Genomic DNA, 18482 nt, shown 5'->3' on the forward strand with positions numbered 1-18482 from the left:
ACTGTACAAAAAGTCTTAATTGTCTTTTCTAGTTTTCCCTCAAAGGCACTTTAGATGACTCCTGCTCCAGTTAGCTACTGGATCCGACTGAAAGACGCAGACATTTCATTTAACTGCTTCTCTTTCCGCGTAATCCCACCGCCTGACTCCTCTTAATGTTCCCATGAGCGAGATCCAGCCTCTGCGAAAAAAAGGAACACGCGCTCTGCTCCGCTGTCAATAGAACTCGATCAGGTACTCGGGGTAAATCTGGTTGCTGTCGAAAATGACATAAATCTTTGGATTGGCCATGTCGTCCACGCAGCTGTCGTAGAAGTTGGTGAAGCTGGCGTCCTTGGAGGGCGGCCGGCAGTACATGGGGTGGCCGACCGTGTGTTCTCCGACGAGCACTCTGGCCAGGAACATGGTCTTATATGGCGGCTCGCTGGCAAATATTGGCGGCGCGAGGCCGTGCCTCTGCAGCGTGGTGTTGTGCTTCCCCGTGGTGTGACAGAATTTGCTGGAGTATTTGGCATCCCGTGCAAAGTAGCTCCCTGCAGGGTAAAAAACGGAAAATGTTAGATCCACAAAAAACGATGAAGCGCTGAGAATTGGTTGTTGTTGTTTTTTTTATATATATATATACCTTTGCCATAGACATCGCCATGGCTTCCCGTCAGCCTCCAGTCAAAGTTAAATGTACATATAGCTTGTATGTTGCTGTGTCCTGTGCCATGAAACAGCATCCGCTCCTCAATATCCAGCGTGCGCTTGACCTTTCGCAACTGTGTTTTCTTCCTTAGGGGAGAGAATACACAACACAACAGAGCGTTGATCATCAGATTGTCACTGTAAGACTCTATTTTCAAGTCGCAAAGGGTCAAATATACATTTACTGTCGTTTCACATGTGGCAGCACAGTTAATTCAATGATTAAGAAAAGGACAGAGTGTCCAAAAAAGTCAAACAGAGCATAATCCACGGTAATCATCTACCTGCAGAAGAACTCCCACAGGTCCATGTTCTGAATCCTCTGGATGGATTTGATCGGATGGTTCATCGTCCTCTCGTACAGCCGGGCCACTTCTTTAAACTCGTACGTGTCTCTGCCGAGATGGATGAGCTGCCGAAGACACAATCAAGACAAAAAAACTGTTAAAAACCGTCAGACCTGTACTAATACTATCAGACCTGACTGAGGGAGTGTTTGCGTGTATACACCAGCAGCGCAGGGAGGGACAAGACTGCTGAACGACCGGGTTTGGGTTCCTAAACCTGTTTGCAGCCTCGGTCTCTCTTGACATACAAATGAATCACTTCCTGTGTGCCGTCCCAGGAATGCCGCCAAGGGACACGAGATCTAAACACCACATTGCTGAGAAAGAGAAAGTGAAAGTGCTGGTAACCCGACACCTGGCTACACTCAACTTATTAGTTCTTATGTTTGTATTTATGAGTTATGTAACAGCTGACCCGGGGGGGGGGGGGTTTCTGTACTACTTTCCATCAAGCGATCATTAGTGTAGATACCCCGTGTGTCCATACGTGACAGAGTAATGTGTGCAACTTTACCTGATATGGTTCATCTGTGTTGATTCTCTCCCAGTGACAGGGAACAGGCAAGGCAAGATTATCACAGATAAACCTGACAAAAGTGGGGGGAAAAATTGATTGTTACAACAACAACAACAACAACAACAACAACACAAGACTAGGTGTGTGTGTATGATATCTTTACATCAGTGTCATTCTATGAGATGTGTCTCTGATGGAGAATTTCTCTTTTGTTTGTTGATAAATGATAGGAATTCGGGTTTTTAACGCAGAGGATTCCTGAGTTTGGAGGATGTTTGGACCCTGGGGAGTTAACTGAGACATTGGGAAATTGAATATGTGGAAACAGTAACCTGTTACACGTCAAAGGGGGATGATATGATCATTCACTGACCTTTTAAAATTTGGATTTAACTTGGTTAGTGCAAACACAACACAAGGAGTTAAATAAAACTAGTTAAATTGACTCTTTTCAAGTTTCTTTTTATTGTGTATAAATATCACATTAGAAGAACGCGATGCAACCGTGGCTGTATTTCCCAAATTACAACTTTCCATCACTTAAACATCTCCTAGATGAAGAAGGTGAGGTGAAGATGAAAGTTCTCTGCAACCAACAAATCTTACCTGAAGCCAGTTGCAGAGTGGAGGGAGCGCTTAATTGGCCGCTGCTTCCCTGTTGTGACATTGATCTGCCGCATAACTGGCGAGGAATTTAATTAGGATTAGAGCTACAGAGCCTCACATGCACAATGTCCTATTCTATAACGAATTATATTCTCCAGCACAGTAAAGTGGACTCAAGTTCTAGTCATGCAAAAAAAGAAAAAAAGAGATGCTCTCTCATCATCATCACCACTCATCACACCTGCAAAGTCCAGTCGGTACGTGTACTTGGCCGTGTGGAACTCCATCACGCCACGCTGGTTTCTGTTGTAGCACTGCTCAATCTGAGCACTGGTCACAGAGCAGGCAGCACTGGGATCAATCTGGCGAGGAAATGACAGTGTTACTCATCAGTATCAACTAATAATCATTTTAGACATTCATATAAGCAGCTTCTCTGACGATTGCCTGCTTTCCTTTGCGCTTTAAAATGCATATCTACCCAATTTGAACGTAATCTGCAACCGTTTAAGAATTGTTTGCACGGTTCCAAGTTACGACTGAAGACAACCAAAGAAACAAAAGGGAAAGTGAAATAAAGTTGTCGTGTCCTGTGAACTACCTCAAACATGTGCCACACGCCACACTCGGCCAAATAGAACCAGCACCAGTTGGGCTCTGAGGTGTCCATCTCCTCCATCATCTCAGTGGACTCCTCCTCTGACGACCTGATGGCTAACATAGCTAAATCTGAAATGATTAAGTGCACACACGCAAACACTATTAGAGCGCACACACTTGTAATATGGCGTGGAGGGGGTGGCAAGAATAACGTCTTCATCGAGACAAAGCTAACATTGTCATTGTGGTGTTTTTAAAAACAAAATCTGACGTCTGTGGGGACATTATTTCATCTTGTAAACACGCTCACAAACACACAGGAATGTTGGGACGTATGGAGCTAGCTCTCATTTAGCAGCTGCCGCAGTCGTCGTGTTTAGAACTCTACAGGTGTCTTACCGGCGTTCGCCTCCGCCTCGAGCTGGCTTCCGGCTCTTATCGGGATACAAAGCATTCAAGCATTTTTTAATAAAAACACCAGAAAAGCCCCAACTCTGGCCGAGAACGGATGACTAAGGCTGGCGATCATTTTCCTCTTCCTGTGCGTTGTTTACCTTTACTTCCTGGATCGTCACGCACCGTACGTCAGTGCGTCGCTGTGAGGTAACCACGCCCCCCTCCATGAAAGTTCATAGCACTGTTGTTGCCTTCTTTTAAGAAAAAAATCACGTTTCTTTTTTTCTATTTACGGTATTGTGTCCCTGTTGTGCTTTTAAAATGCATAGTACGGTGGCCCTGGAGTGCCAAACACAAAAACATTAAGAACACGCTGAAACCTTAAGAAAATGTAACAAAAAATTACACTAAAGATTAAGAAATCACAAGCTATTACATTCCTTTGTTAATGTTTTTGTGTTTTCTTAATGTTTTAGTGTTCATGATATCCTCTCATAAGAGCTAGATGTAAGTGGTTCAAATATGTCAAGAGTACACTAGAGGGTATTTTACTACCCTCTAATGTAAAAAAAAGAAGAAGTAAAATTGTATATAATACAGTATATAATGTAATTTATAGTATTACATTTGCATAACAGTCAAGCACAGGGCATTTCTAGGTGGTGGGAGGGTGCCCCCCCTAATTAAATTCAGCTGGGCCCTATAAAGGCTTGGTCCGGCCCTGTTATTACATCACAAATGTGACTTTTTGTCTCATAATCTGATAACAATTACGTGCTTTCTCAATTCTCCCACTTTTCCTCTCTTAATTTTGACAATATGTATTTGTTTGTTTGTTTTTAATCTTGTATTTCCTTCAGTGGAGGAGGAAGGAAAGTGTGTTTATTGGGAGGAAAAAAGGAGGGGTAACAAGCAGCCTGTAGTGAAATCTGTGGTATGTGCAGCATACGTGTGGGACATTGAGGACACTCCCCCTCCATCTTCGGGGTTCTTTTGCTTTTTTCAAAAACTTCACTTAATTAAAGAATTTTCGTCGCAGGCGGACGCTGCAAACTCTCGGGTGAGTGTTTTTCTTCTTCGGTCTTTTCCGGCGTGAATTGCCGTATTGGAATTGACACTAATTAAAGACTAAGTGACATTTGGAAGCACATTGTTGCGGCGCTTCGACTGGAAAATGTTACGTTTCCTGTAACCAGTTATCAGTATAAGACTTCAAAGGCTTTCTCCTCCGCGTCTTTAGACACACAATTGTTTTGTGTTTCTTTATTTCCATGTGCAGCACAACACAACTCCGGAGGAAACAGCCACCGGAGCTTCTGCTCGAAGTATGGGGCCAGAGAAGGCAGAGAGTGAAGATGGGGCTCACCCCAGAGGGAAGTGGGGCAACAAAATGGAGTTCCTGTTGTGCTCTATTGGGGTCATGGTTGGTCCTGGAAATATATCACGTTTCCCTTTTTATCTCTTTGCCTATGGAGGAGGTGAGTGCCAGGTTTTTTGTTGTTGTTGTTGTTGATGAGATTTTTTGAGACATAATAACTGACTGAGTTTTCCCGAGGTTGCAGAAAATGAGTACACACGTGTACATATACATGAATAATTAAGCATGTTTGTATACTGAGTTCTGCTTTGTTTTTCTGCAGTGGATAACAACTGCACACTTACACCACTCCTTAAAAATATATATATATATTTTTTCATGTCTTGTTGGGTTTTCTTAGTTTTACACTATGTTATTAACAATTTAAAATTAACTTCGTGTGACAGTCTTTCTGTACGTTGGCCCAGAGGTGTCAGGCCAAATACAAACGCCACAACACAAATGCAAAAGCCACAACACAAATACAAACGCCACAACACAAATGCAAAAGCCACAACACAAATGCAAAAGCCACAGCCACAACACAAATGCAAAAGCCACAACACAAATACAAAAGCCACAACACAAATACAAAAGCCACAACACAAATGCAAAAGCCACAACGGAAGTGACCCACAACGGAAGTTAACGGTAACAGATGTTGACAATGCGGCGGTTAGGATATTGTGGCTTTTGTATTTGTGTTGTGTCTTTTGTATTTGTGTTGTGTCTTTTGTATTTGTGTTGTGGCGTTTGTATTTGGCCTGAGACCTCTGGGCCACCGTATTTCTGCATGGATTTTGCATGTGGATTTTGCAGTTCATGCTTCTCCAGTTACCTCCCACAGTCCGAAAACCTGCACATTTTGGGGGATTAGAGCAAATTGGGACACTCTATTGTCTATTTGTCTCTATGTGTGGCCCTGTGATGGATGGACTACTAACCCATCTCCAAATTATGACTTTTTCTGGTTTTAATCTCAGAATGATGAGTTTTTTCTGACTTTTTTTCTCATAATTATGACTTTGATCTCAGTTCTTTGGGGTTTTTGTGTGATATAATATTGTGACCCAAATATTGTGATATTTAACTGTATGGATTTTCTCCTCCACCCCTACTGCACAGCACATTGAATCTGCACATGTGCCTTGCCTGCCTTACATATGTGACATGTCTTCATCTTTGTCTCATTCCAGTTGTTTTCCTCATCCCTTACGGCATCATACTCTACTTCTGTGGCTTCCCCTTGTTCTTCATGGAGCTAGCACTGGGCCAGTACACCAGCGAGGGTGGAGTTACAGCCTGGAGGAAGATTTGTCCCATGTTTGAGGGTAAAAAAGAACAAAAGGCCCAGACACATTTTTGTAGGATTACACACAATTAGTGCATTGATACACAGGAAGTGCATGTTTTTCATTGCTTGCATGTATAGGAAAATGGCTGCTAGCAGGGACAGAAGGAAAATCTGATTTCTCTTTGGACTTTGGTGCATGGGAAGGAGCAGCTTACCAACGTTCGGTTTCCTGCTGGCGAGACAATACGAGAGATAGTGTGGCAAAATATTTCAATAAGATATCGCAGACTTGTTGTCAGTGAGTGAGAGTTTGCAGCTCCTAGAAGGGGTGGGTCAACATATACATTTGATGATATACCGTTGTCCTAACTCCTGCAATGCGATAATTGATACGTCAGGGCAAATAGAAACCCAGAAATATCCATTTATGTGGTGCAAAAAAGCAAGCGATTAAACCCAGTTTTTCCATACACCGGAAATGTATAGAGCCCTTTTCTGAGGAATGTTTAGGATCCAGTCTTTATATTTGATGCAGCCCGTTCTCAACAGACACTGCTTTGTTCAACCGCGGCCGGGCTTGTGTCCCCATTGTTGGACGTTCCAAATGGGCAGTGTTGCTCAGAGGCATAAGAGGCATTTTTAAACAATCCTGAGCGATGGGTGGAACATTCTTGACTGTGGTCATCATCACTACTGGTGGTTTATTCTTTACATCAAATGCATCAGTTAGTTTCCATGCACAGTTAAGTCAAGCTTGAGTTGTAGCTCAGCTATGCTGCTCAGTTGGATTACTGCCCTCCCTAATCCCCCCTATACAAGCACTAGTGAGGAATCTATTTATTGAATGAAGTGCGGCGGGCCACCCCCTCTCAGCTAATTGGAGAATGTAGAGATTTAGAATGTAGCGAGAACCAAGTCTTCCTTCATCTATGGACTTAAAAATATTCCATCCTAGAAGCTGACGGTGCATAAAATCGGCTCCTCGTCAGTCCAAAAATGTTTTTCCACTAGCTCGACTCGCCACGGTTATTTTGCACCTGGTGCGATACTGAGTGACTTTGAGGCATAAGCAGGACGTCCGACACAAGAATCAAGCCGAACAATGCGGAACTGTAGATCACTTAAAAATACTTCACACTACTCAAAACGTGGGTTAACCTCCAACAATCACCAAGGAAAAGTCTAAAATCTCAATATTTATGAGCCGCATCACAAACCCTACTGCTGTATTTCAGTCCAAGTCACTAGTCACTTGATTGTGTGTGTCGCGTGTCAAGTGAAGTCATGGCAGTTTCATGCAGCCGTGCAGTGATGACTCCGCCCAATGTTGCGGAGCTATATTGTAATGGAAAAGTAACCTAAACAATGTCGAGAAGAGGGTAGCTGGGACCATAGGGGGAAAAGGGGCTAATCTAGAGGCCTAGCATTTCGCCACATAATGTGCCGTTGTTGTGGCTTCGATTATTCACTGGTTTTAGCCAGGCGTGGGAACTAAGGTGTAACACAGTGCCCAAGGCCAGCTGGAGCCCGACTCCGGCCTGACTGAAGGTAAACATGCAGTAGTAGTAGCTCCGCTCCCAGTCACATTTTCTGGTTTTGTGTTTGTCCAAACAAGAGAAAGTCGTTTTTTACGATTTCAGCCCCACCAACGTGTCTCAAAGCAGGAAACGACCACCAACTGACTGTGTGAAAACTCTCTTATGTCCCTGCAGGGATTGGAGTCGCGTGTCAAGTGTATTCGTTTTACACCATCACCTACTCCATTGTGATGATTGCCTGGACAATCTTCTACTTCATATACTCCTTCACGAGTCCCCTGCCCTGGTCCACGTGTGACAACTGGTGGAACACTGGTAAGTCATGTTTACACAATGCATTGACTTCCATGCATTTGTACAGCTTAACCCAAATTATTATCCTTAACCATAACCATAACAACCACAAGTCTTAGCCCTAAACGTAAACCAGTTCCTCAGAAATAAGGTCTTGCTTTATTAGGACAAGGTCAGTGTTTATGCCAGAAAAAGGTCCAAAAGAGGTAAATACAGGTTAATAATACTCATGTACTACTCATTGTTGCTATTCTGATCTGCATGTTTGCACTATTTGATGGACTGAATTAAAACATTTCCATTGAATTGCTACTTGCATTTTAAAGTAAATGCAGTCCTTTTTAACAACTGATGTCCTCACCGTCCACCTCTCTTTCTTGAAACCTTGTAGTCGACTGTAAGTTCAACACGGCTGACTCGGATTGGGAATTCTCAAATGTCACCAGCAAGGGGGTCGACTATGAATCCTATTACGGGTAAGTTGCATGTTTATCTGAAGAATGACAACACTTTCTGAATGTACTATCCATTCAAGAAATATAAGATTTATTATTTACTTTACTTTGCCCTGTCTGTATTTCTTTCTTTCTTTCTTTTTTTACAGTGAAGCCATGAACTTTTCATGGCACGACGAAAACGTGTCACCGGAAAATGAGTTCTGGAGGTGAGAAAATCACACACTTGTGCTTTCCTCTTCACCAGTGAGCTGTTTTCTTTGGGTTTAAAATTCCTCACCACATCGCTTGTTATGCTTTCCAGATACCAAGAACCAGACACACACATTTGCCTCCTTATTCAGCTTCCTGTGATGATACACTGTTGTTTGCCTTTTATTTTTTTTAATATAGCTGCTGCTCTTCACATGACAATCTCGTGATTTATCGGAGACTGGGAAATCATTCAATTTGACTGCAGTGTGTGATGAGAACAATGTGTTCTTGTCTCCCTGAAGCCACCATTATAACAGCCATGTAAATGTATTGCTTCTTGGTACTTGCCGGTTCAAAATATAGATTTTTGATGATGTTTTCTTCACCAGTCTGTTCACTAATGTGGGATAAAGCGAATTTAAAAAAAATAAAGAAAGCTTGTCACTGTGCACATGTGTGACAGTGTGTCTCATCTCACCCTTATAGACACCGCGTGATAAGACTGTCAGCTGACCTTTCCCTGGGCGAGGTTCACTGGGACCTGGCCCTGTGTCTCCTGGCTGCCTGGGTTATATGTTACTTCTGTGTATTTAAAGGAATCAAATTCTCGGGAAAGGTGAGCAATGCTTTTTACGTATATGAATGATAGCACATTCATAAAGTGAATTGAGCTAATGCTATAGCTAATGCTGTTTGGGCGGGAATACGATGGTGTAGACCAAAAATGGAGCGAATGGAATGACAATATTGGGTTCTTGTTAGTTACATCTTTGTATGTTTGTATTCACTTGTGTGTTTCTAGGTGGTCTACTTAACAGCTACGCTTCCCTACCTGTTGCTGGTGATCATCTTCTTCCGTGTCGTGACACTCCCAGGAGCTGCAAGTGGCCTGCAACACTACTTCTACCCTGACTTTTCAATACTCGGTAACACAGATGTAAGATCACGACTTAATGAAGATGACTTCTTGTCGTAATCAACCGTCTCTCACAAATGCCATTATGTCGCCAGCTGAAATTCATTATGTGGCGTCCGAAGGGTCATTGGTTTTACGACTACCCAATAACATCATCTCAGTCTCAGTCCAGAAGGAAGATACAAGATACTGATCCCAAGATGGGTCTTATCAAACAAGAAAAAACCAAGATACCTGTTTTAGCAAGAAGCTTGTCAAAGAATTTAGGCAGTGGCATTACCACGCATGAAGAAAATGCTGCAACATAAGATTATTTTCACGATAAATCGAGTAACCGTTTGGTCCATAACCTGGAAATTATGACTTTCTCGAATGTCTTGCTTATATTCAGTTTCTAATGATTTCTTTGTTATACGGTGCAAAGAAACTCTTCACATTCAGGAAGCTAAAACGATCAGAAATCTTGAGCGTGTCGTTCTCATGCGTCTGTATAAAAGTCAGTCATTTTCAACCATCTCTAACAACTGAGTGCTGTTAACGTAGAAAAACGACCAACATACTACATTATAGTCCAAGAGTAGTTTGTGTTGATCGCTCAAAAATAATGATGAATGAGAAAACTCTGAATGCGGTTGGAATGTTGTTGCACAAAAACAGATTCAAGGGGGGGGAGGGGGTGTCTTTGAGGGGCTTTCTCCCAACCCAAATAGATCATCCGTCCTCCTCCCCCGGCTTCTGTCTCATTTCTTTATGACACAGTGTCAGGGGTCAAATTGTTTTACTGGAGTTTGAAGCCTCAGAGCACGTCTTTGTGCCTCTTTCTTGTGCCCATGTGCAAATTTCTTGGGACAAACACTCAGATTCTGATGTGAATATTTTTAATTTTTTGCCTGTGTAATCATCACTTGTTTTGTTTTCATCTTTCGTTAGCGTCTTTTCCACTTTAAATGGATCTATTTGTTGTAGACGAGTTACTCAACCATTAACCCTTAGTGCTCACGCGGCATGGATCTGTGATGGTAAATTGCCGTGGGAATAATGAGTTGTTTTATATATTATTTATATTTATATATATTTATTTATATATTTATGTTATTTTATATCGCATTTTTGGTAGTGATATAAAGTAACAATAATTGTGCAGAAGCCACAAAATAGAGCGTTTTCTTTTCTTTTTGTTCATAAAAATCAGCCAGGTGAGCTTTGAACTGTGACGTATTTCCAAATTTCACAAATTGAATCCAGATTTTAAGCATTTTGAGTACTTTTTGCTCAGGTGTGTTGATTTTTTTCATCCGATTGACGAGGTTGTGCTGCCAGAAGATGTCTATTTATTTAAATAGTTAGTCCATACTAAAATAATAATAACAATTGGACTTGTTTATTTTAGATTATCCAACAATGATTGAAACCTCAAACACACAGTCCATTTCAATTGGTGTCCTGTTATTATGCTGTCCTCCGTTTAACATTGGAAAGATAAACTAAACAGAGTTCTGTCAAATGAAAAGTGCTAGTATACGCGAAATAGTAACATTAGTAAGTGCCTGCACTGTGAACTGAAGAGGTGAAATCTGTTCATGATCTGTAAATATGCACACATATACACACAGCTTGTGTGGGAATTCTATTCTGTAAACAGGGACGTAAGCCCCCAGGCCAAACTTACTGGAAGTTATGTAAAAAGCAGGAGAGAGCAGTTATGAGTCAAGAGAGTAGAGTTATGCAATGCCAGATGCTCTTAAAAAATGCTTGAAAGAGATCTGTTCCTCACGACTCTTACATCTGTGATACATGTGTGCGCTGCTTCATGTTTTTTTTTCTTATTTCGCTGGTATGTCAGCGTGTGCATGTGTGAAGGAAATCAGTGCGTTTAAAAGGAGGACTCAACAGTCCACTGTCTTTGTCCCGTTACATGAAACGCCTTTACCACAGGACTGAGGGGCTTTCACTTCTGCCCTGAGGCTGTGAATTAGCCTGACCCATCGTGTGTCCGCAGTAGACAGAGCGCCGTATCATACTTCAGTTCTTGACACTTCACCTCTTTGTGAACGGGAGAGACTCACCAGCGCTGCTCTAACGTTAACCAGATGTTTTCAAATTGCACAAGACAAATGCTTAAAAAACGTGCACAACACACAAGATGTGTCCTTGCTAATTCAGGTTCCTGTGTGTTATCATTATTGTTGTTACTACTAATAAGACTTCAATAATAGTGCTATTTTTGTTTGCCTTGCCTGCAGATCTGGCTTTCTGCACTATCACAAGTGATGTACACCGTTGGCTTGAGTCACGGCGTGATGATTGCTTTGGGAAGCTACAACAAATACAACAACGACTGCTACAGGTCAGCGTCCTCACTCACTAGCACAATGGCGGTCTCTCGTCGTGTCACCACGCTTTGCTGCCATGCTGTCCATTTAAAAACAAACATGGTTGTATTCTTCTGTCGCAGGGACTCCTACACACTGTTTGCTGTGACCATTGCTACCAATATTGGTTGCGCTGTTGTTGTGGGTTCATTGGTAGGATTCCTGGCTGAGGTCAAGCATACGTCAGTTGCGGACGTTTTTACTAGTGGTGAGTTCACACACTTTTCCAAGAAGCTGCTGTATTTACAGTGTGTCCATGCATTTGTAGACTGTTGGAAAAGTTTTCATTTCATTACCTCCCTTGTCCACAGGATGGCGTCTTAAGTTAAGGTACAACCACAATGGGTTTCACCTTACCGTTACCAGTTGATATAAATGTACTATGGTGACCATGAACGACTCTGTTGTGGAGTTAGTCCAAAGATTCCTAAATCTAAAGTGTCACAAAAGAATTAAAGGGGGAGACACGTATTACCTGAATACCTGGTCTTGCTATGAAATAAATGTTGATTGATGTATTTACAGGTCCTTCATACGTCTTCCTGGCAGTTCCTGGGGTTCTGGCGAAATTACCTGGTGCACGTTTTTGGGCTGTGCTCTTCTTTGTCACAATATTCTTCCTAACCATTGACACACAGGTAGGCACTGTCGAGAAAACTGTCACAGGATTGTCTTTCAACATAGTTTACATTAACCTCAATGCACTTGTTCAAGCTCAGTCATCCCCTTCACAGCAGTAGGTCCGGTTACGTCTTGAATTTACAGATGTCTCCCAGCAGCATGGATGACTTTCATCATTACCTTTAGGGCTGCAACTAATGATTATCTTTTTACAATCGCGTAATCTGTTGTCCATAAAATGTAGGAAAATGGCGAAAAATGCTGATCAATGTTTAACAATTCACATTACGAGATTAGAGAACGTTGGCATTCAGAGATTAGGAAACATTGGCATTCAGAGATTAGAAAACGTTGGCATTCAGAGATTAAAAAATAAAAAATAAAAAATCACATTCTGAGATTAGAAAATATTCACATTCTGAGATTAGAACATGTTCAAATTCAGAGGTTAGAAAATATTCACATTCCAACATTAGAACATTTTCACATGCCAAGATTAGGAATTGATCGCATTCCAAGATTAGAAAATCAGTTTCGATTAATCGAATAATTGTTGCAGCCCTAATGACCTTGATAAGGATAATGCAAGTGAGATTTTAGTTTGGCTGATGAAACATTGGAGTTTTTTGTGGACAGTAATACAGGGATTTAATGTACTCAAAATAGCAGTTGCACCACTTTTTGTCTGGGTGAAGTTTTTTTTTTTTTTTTTTTTGTATCATATAAAATACAGCCTCTAAGGGTCAAGCTTTGGCCACACAAAATAACTGTCATGTGTGTGTTCACAGTTTCTGATTATGGAGAGTTTGGCCACAGCTATCACAGACATGTTCCCTCGTCGTCTGCGTGGAAGGAGAGAGATGCTCATCCTGGTCATGGTTGTCGTTTGCTTTCTGCTTGGGCTGCCCTTTATCACTGAGGTAAAGGAAGAGGAACAGGACACAAAACTGAAAGTGTAGCTACTGTAAAGATTAATACACATATAATAGATATATGCAGAAAACAGACCAGCTTTATTTTTTCTAATCTACATCTTTCTTTTGACCTGCGCTGACTATTTGGATGCTTTTTTCTGCTCTTTTGTTTCAGGGAGGGTTGTATCTCTTTACCCTGTTTGACCATTTTGCGATGAATATAAGCTGTTACTTCTTCATCGCTTGTTTCGAGACTGTTGTCATCGGCTGGGTGTACGGTAAGTCTGCGGCGTCCCTCCCACAGTTGAAAGACATGCAGCTTTGGTTTAGGTTGAATTGAAAACTCTACATTGCCTGTAGGTTAGATTGTGAGTGTCAGTGGTTGTTTGATCGACCCAGATTGATTGCGTCCCCTCATGATAGTGTCCTCCTGACTACCCTGGTGTTAAAACATAAGTAACAGAGGGAAATGTCCATATTATCCGTTATCCATACCACAAATATTAACTTTTCATTTAATATCCCATTCGTCATCTGCTATCATTAAAAACGGGATTGCTAGCTAAATAACAGTATGTGGGTAAGAGATATTGTAGATTACGTACTGGTAAGTTTTCTTGATTGAAACCGAGGCTATATTTCATGTGTATAAGCTTTACAAACATCCTGGCCGTGGCTACATCATTATTTCTTTGACTCTAAGTATGATGCGGTCCAATTCTGGTGAGTTCTCTCAGCTTCTCACTCTGAGACGAACCTCTTCAACCAAATTTAAAGATAGCTGACATCCGCTGCAAATATGCACTTAGTTTTAATGATTGAGTACAGCATCATATATCAAGCTGCTTCTGCTTTCTAAAAAAGGTGCAACAACTTGGAATTACTGCATAAATCAAGCTGCGCATGGCGTGTAACCATCCAGGTCACATACTGTATCTATCTCACAACTGTTTCTTATACTTTTTATCAAATATCTCCCTTTAGTCCTCCTCCTCTTTCTGTTGTCAACAGCTGAATGTGAACAGCTTCATATTTATCTCACATTTCACTCATCCGTCTCATCTCTTCTGTCTGAGATTGAGTTTTGAGTCTTTATTTCCCTGTGTATGTAAGTTTAAAAAAAAAAAAAAAAAAAAAAAAAAAAAAATGTCTCATCATGATCGTTGTTGTCAGGGGTTGTAATATTGTTATAATTAAGATAAAATTTAATTAAATGTGCAAAACGTTTACCCTTAATAGTTTTATCTCTAAGAAGTAAAAGATAAGCTAGGTGAAAACTATAATATAATTGCAGGAATGATCAATTTACTCCACCACATATTCATATTTTGTTTAAAATACACAATGAATTATGTTTATGCTATGCTATTGCTTAAAAAACATGATTGAATGAGGCATTGAAATCCCTGCTCCATTCAGTAGGGGTGCTGCTGAGGAGGGTCTGTAACACTGATATGCATGCAGGTCCTCTTTTGACAAAATTAAAAAAAAAAATCATCAGAGGGTCTGAGACATCATTTTAGCATGATTTAAAGCATGATCAACAAGGGACCTGGAAAAATGCCCCCTGTTGGCGTGGAGGTCCCCTGTTGGTGAGTGTGTTACGACGCCGAGGTCAACTGTTGGATAGGATGACACAAGTACACTAATCTCATTCAATGTTTTTGGACTGTGGGAGGAAACTGCTCTAGCAGCCATGTGTCATTTTGGAAAATAATGTTTTGTAGGAAATACTTTATCTCAGTAAGCATTGTAAACTTAAATAAATCCATGGATTTTGAAGTATGAAGGAGCTAACGTTTACGTTCCCTTGTCCCCACCGACTAACTAACCTCTCACGCAGGAGCTGACCGCTTCCTTGACAACATTGAGGATATGATTGGGTATCGGCCGTACCCTATGATTAAGTACTGCTGGTTGTTCATCACGCCACTCCTGTGCGGGGTGAGTCCTCTCTCGTCTCTCTTCCTTGATTCATTACATATTTGTTGTTTCATTACCAAGTTTCAGTGTGTGAGAATGAGTGACAATTTGATGGCAAGACTGCAGGACTGAGGATTTATTTATACCACCGTTCAAAAGTTTGGGGTCACTTAGAAATGTCCTTATTTTTTAAGAAAAAGCACTTTTTTAAGGACTCATTGTTAACATTGTTAATGTGGTAAACGACTATTCAAGCTGCAAACGTCTGGTTTTTAATAGAATATGTACATAGGTGTATAGAGGCCCATTTCCAGTGTTCTAATGGTACATTGTGTTTGCTAATTGCGTTAGAAGGCTATTGGATGATTAGAAAACTCTTGTGCAATGATGTTAACACAGCTGAAAACAGTTTTGCTGCTTCTTTGACGAAAGCAAAGTTATTATTTTGAACAGAAATCCTTATTTTTGATCTTGTCAATGTCTTTAGTATATTTTCTATTCATTTTGCAACTCTTTTGATGAATAAAAGTGTGAGTTTTAATGGAAAACACAAACAAAATTGCATAGGTGACCCCAAAGTTTTGAACGGTAGTGTATGTTTATCACATATCAAGGAATTTCACACTGAGATGAGGGCACCGTTTATCTATTGAAACATGGTCAAGACAGGTCAGCAGCACAAATAAAAGCACACATTTGAATAATAAGAAAGCAAAAACGAAGGTTTAAAATTCAAGCTTTGGCTTGAAAAAATAATTTTGTATTTAAAAACGTTAAGATAACATTCATTTACTGAGCTGCAAGTCCTTTATGTAACTTTCATTAGCTTTCGTTTGTCTTTTTTCCTGCACCACAAAGTAAACCACTCATTGTGTGTCGGTGTGTGTGTGTGTGTGTGTGTGTGTGTGTGTGTGTGTGTGTGTGTGACATTTGCTTGTCCCTAGCTTACTCTTTACGCTCCCGGAAGCTTCTTTTGGTTTGAAGGGTATTCTCCCTCACTCGCGCATAACATTCTTGGCAGCATTCTTATGGTCGCGCCACTGATCTTCATCCCAGTGTACATTCTGGTCACATTCTGTAGGGTGAGTGAACTGTAGCTTCCATTTGATCATTTTCAAATACAATAAGTTAAATCACATCTAAGATCACACACCCCCTCCCTCCTCCCCCCCTTGTTATCAGAATGGCAACAACATGGCGACACCGTCCGGCGACTTGCGTCAGGCCCGGCCACACAAGCCACTGCTCTCGCTGTGTAAGCGCGTCGTCTTGAGCGCGACGCCACCGACCAGCACTGTGGACGAAGGCAACGAGAAGATGATGATGGGGGAACCCAGCGCAGTTTGAAGGTTTTTCTACGTTAAATAATGGCAATAATGAATTGTACTAATCTGTGATGACTATACGCATATTACATGTTACAAGTCGAGGAAATTAGTTTTTTTATAAAGTTGCTTTGTTGTCGTGAATCTGTACGATTTGGTACATGTAAATGGACGTGGTCTCCACTTGCAGCTCATGAACATGAGGACTATGTGCATTTCCATATACAGTTTATGGGAATAATGAAGAAATAATCTTAACTCATAATGACCCCCACTATAATCCTATATACTGCAATCATACTAATCCTAGTACTAAGTATGTATAGCACCAATAGAAATCCCTGTTTGTCTGTTTGTCCTATGCATTTCTTGATGACAGTGCAGTGTCGTTACATCAGTTAAATCAACTCAACTCACCTCCACGTGTTACACAGTGATGTCATAACTGTCTGACAACTTAGTCTGATTACCTTGGAACTTGGGAGGCAGGCAGGCGTGTTGCTAGGGAGACAAGAAATTGCAGACTTTTAAAGTCTGTCTGAAAATGAAAATACACACAGACATACAGATATACAGAAAGATATATTTTTATTTACATATGGTAGAATGTTTTTGTCATATTAAAGCAGTTGACTCAGTTATTGTGATGTCTGTTTGCACAGGTTATTGGGAGTTATAACCTGCCTTATATCACTTGAATGTCTTTTTTTTTCTACAACCAAAATGAACAGATATATGTTTGAGAATATGTAAAACATGTTTATGTCATACTTTGTGATACTGTTGTTCAAAAATATAATTACCATGTTGAATATCCTGGTGCCTTGTTCTCACTCTGTACGTATTGATTTTTTAAAATTAAAGTACAGCTTGCCAGTTGAGTAAATAAATACACTGTTTTCCTGTTGTGTAGAAAGACAACAAACAAAAAAGACATAGTTTCTTATTGGCTAAACCAAAAACAAACATGTATATCTAAGTCATGTCATGTCACAGGATTTGTGTGGTGGTGGGCAAACATGAACTTGCTTCATCATAACGACGAGCTCAGTCGACTGTGTAATCCGACCTGGCATTTAATTAACAGGCATTTCCGCCCAGTTGAGTCCCGCCTCCAGTCAACTCCCTCCTCTCTCCATCCTCAACCGCAACAGACTGACCGTCAGCCTTGAAAATGTATGACAACACACACCCACACACGCAAAAAACACACAAACAAGGCAAAAAAAGTTAAGAATATACTGTAGTTCGCTTTATACGACGACGACACGCTTATGTTCGAATAAAACTGCGACTTATCCCAGGGCGCGTATAGAACTATAGGTTAACAAGTGGTGGTATAATTAGAGCATGTATCAATCGGTGTTTACATAACCAAGCCAGGGTAATGGAAAAACCCAAACCAGAAGCATCATGGAAAGGTCTCCCTCAACGTCAAAGTTAACCGTTGTTATGGAAACAGTCTTGTGTCGATGAGACAGAAACAGACGCCACCTGTTTGAGCTAAACCGGCCGTATGTAAAAAGTGGATGTAGTCCTACAGTTTAATGGCAGACACCAATGCAGAAATAAAAATATATTGAATAGCCACCTGGGGGCGACTCTGATAGTTTGAATTGAAGTCTACGGTGATGTGTGTGTGAATTTTTGCCTGTAAATCGCAATTATATTGGCATTTGGTTGCGAGCTAACCAAACCGATGAAAGCACAACGTGTATTTATTGGCCATTAATATGATATTCTCAGGAAATGGTCTACATTACGTTTACTGCTGTTTTATCTCAAACTAAAAGCCTTTTATTGATCCAGTTGGCGCCAGTTTCACTCAAAACCATCTCTTATTGAAGTGACCCAAATGTGATTTGAATTTCTGTGTCAACACAACACAAAAAACAGTCCATGTGTGATCAACTCATTCTTCTCACCTGGTGTTCCCCTTCCCCTGCTGCTCACCTGCAGCTCATCTGTTCATTAGTTCCTCAGTATGTCAGATTATGTTGTGTGTGGTAAAAGCTCAACTGACCTGATTGTCTCTGTCTACGTAGACCGTGGCGACAATGCACATTTTTATGTCATTTATTTGCATAAAACAAGGTCACGGGGACTTGAAATGGAAGAATCG

At 40.9% G+C, this 18482-nt stretch overlaps 2 protein-coding genes across 2 annotated transcripts; one reads left to right on the top strand and one right to left on the bottom strand.

Annotated features, from left to right (window-relative positions):
* parp11 (poly(ADP-ribose) polymerase family member 11) lies at positions 1–3294 on the bottom strand. Its single transcript, XM_083906868.1, has 8 exons — positions 3160–3294; positions 2762–2889; positions 2402–2522; positions 2161–2236; positions 1552–1624; positions 975–1102; positions 626–777; positions 1–533 (listed from the first exon to the last, which is right to left on the bottom strand). Exons 1-8 carry the CDS (start codon positions 3212–3214, stop codon positions 217–219), a joined length of 1050 nt encoding a protein of 349 aa, XP_083762994.1. The 5' UTR covers positions 3215–3294; the 3' UTR covers positions 1–216.
* A 1212-nt stretch (positions 3295–4506) lies between these two features.
* LOC310941779 (sodium- and chloride-dependent betaine transporter-like) lies at positions 4507–17188 on the top strand. Its single transcript, XM_083907020.1, has 15 exons — positions 4507–4634; positions 5710–5844; positions 7520–7660; positions 8031–8115; positions 8244–8303; positions 8776–8905; positions 9092–9226; positions 11449–11552; positions 11661–11785; positions 12103–12215; positions 12987–13118; positions 13288–13390; positions 14956–15056; positions 15980–16117; positions 16218–17188. The coding sequence occupies exons 1-15, from the start codon at positions 4547–4549 to the stop codon at positions 16380–16382; spliced, it is 1755 nt and encodes a 584-aa protein (XP_083763146.1). The 5' UTR covers positions 4507–4546; the 3' UTR covers positions 16383–17188.
* Positions 17189–18482: the final 1294 nt, after the last annotated feature.

The sequence above is a fragment of the Microchirus variegatus genome (assembly GCF_963457635.1).
Source record: "Microchirus variegatus genome assembly, chromosome: 20".
In the NCBI taxonomy this organism is placed as follows: domain Eukaryota; kingdom Metazoa; phylum Chordata; class Actinopteri; order Pleuronectiformes; family Soleidae; genus Microchirus; species Microchirus variegatus.

Coding starts and splice junctions, on each gene's coding strand:
- LOC310941779 (XM_083907020.1), top strand. CDS start 4,547: ATGGAGTTCCTGTTGTGCTCTATTGGGGTCATGGTTGGTCCTGGAAAT. Junction 4,635..5,709: donor TCTCTTTGCCTATGGAGGAG/GTGAGTGCCAGG, acceptor GTCTCATTCCAG/TTGTTTTCCTCATCCCTTAC. Junction 9,227..11,448: donor CAATACTCGGTAACACAGAT/GTAAGATCACGA, acceptor CCTTGCCTGCAG/ATCTGGCTTTCTGCACTATC.
- parp11 (XM_083906868.1), bottom strand. CDS start 3,214: ATGCTTTGTATCCCGATAAGAGCCGGAAGCCAGCTCGAGGCGGAGGCG. Junction 2,890..3,159: donor CGAGGCGGAGGCGAACGCCG/GTAAGACACCTG, acceptor TAATCATTTCAG/ATTTAGCTATGTTAGCCATC. Junction 2,237..2,401: donor GTACCGACTGGACTTTGCAG/GTGTGATGAGTG, acceptor ATTCCTCGCCAG/TTATGCGGCAGATCAATGTC.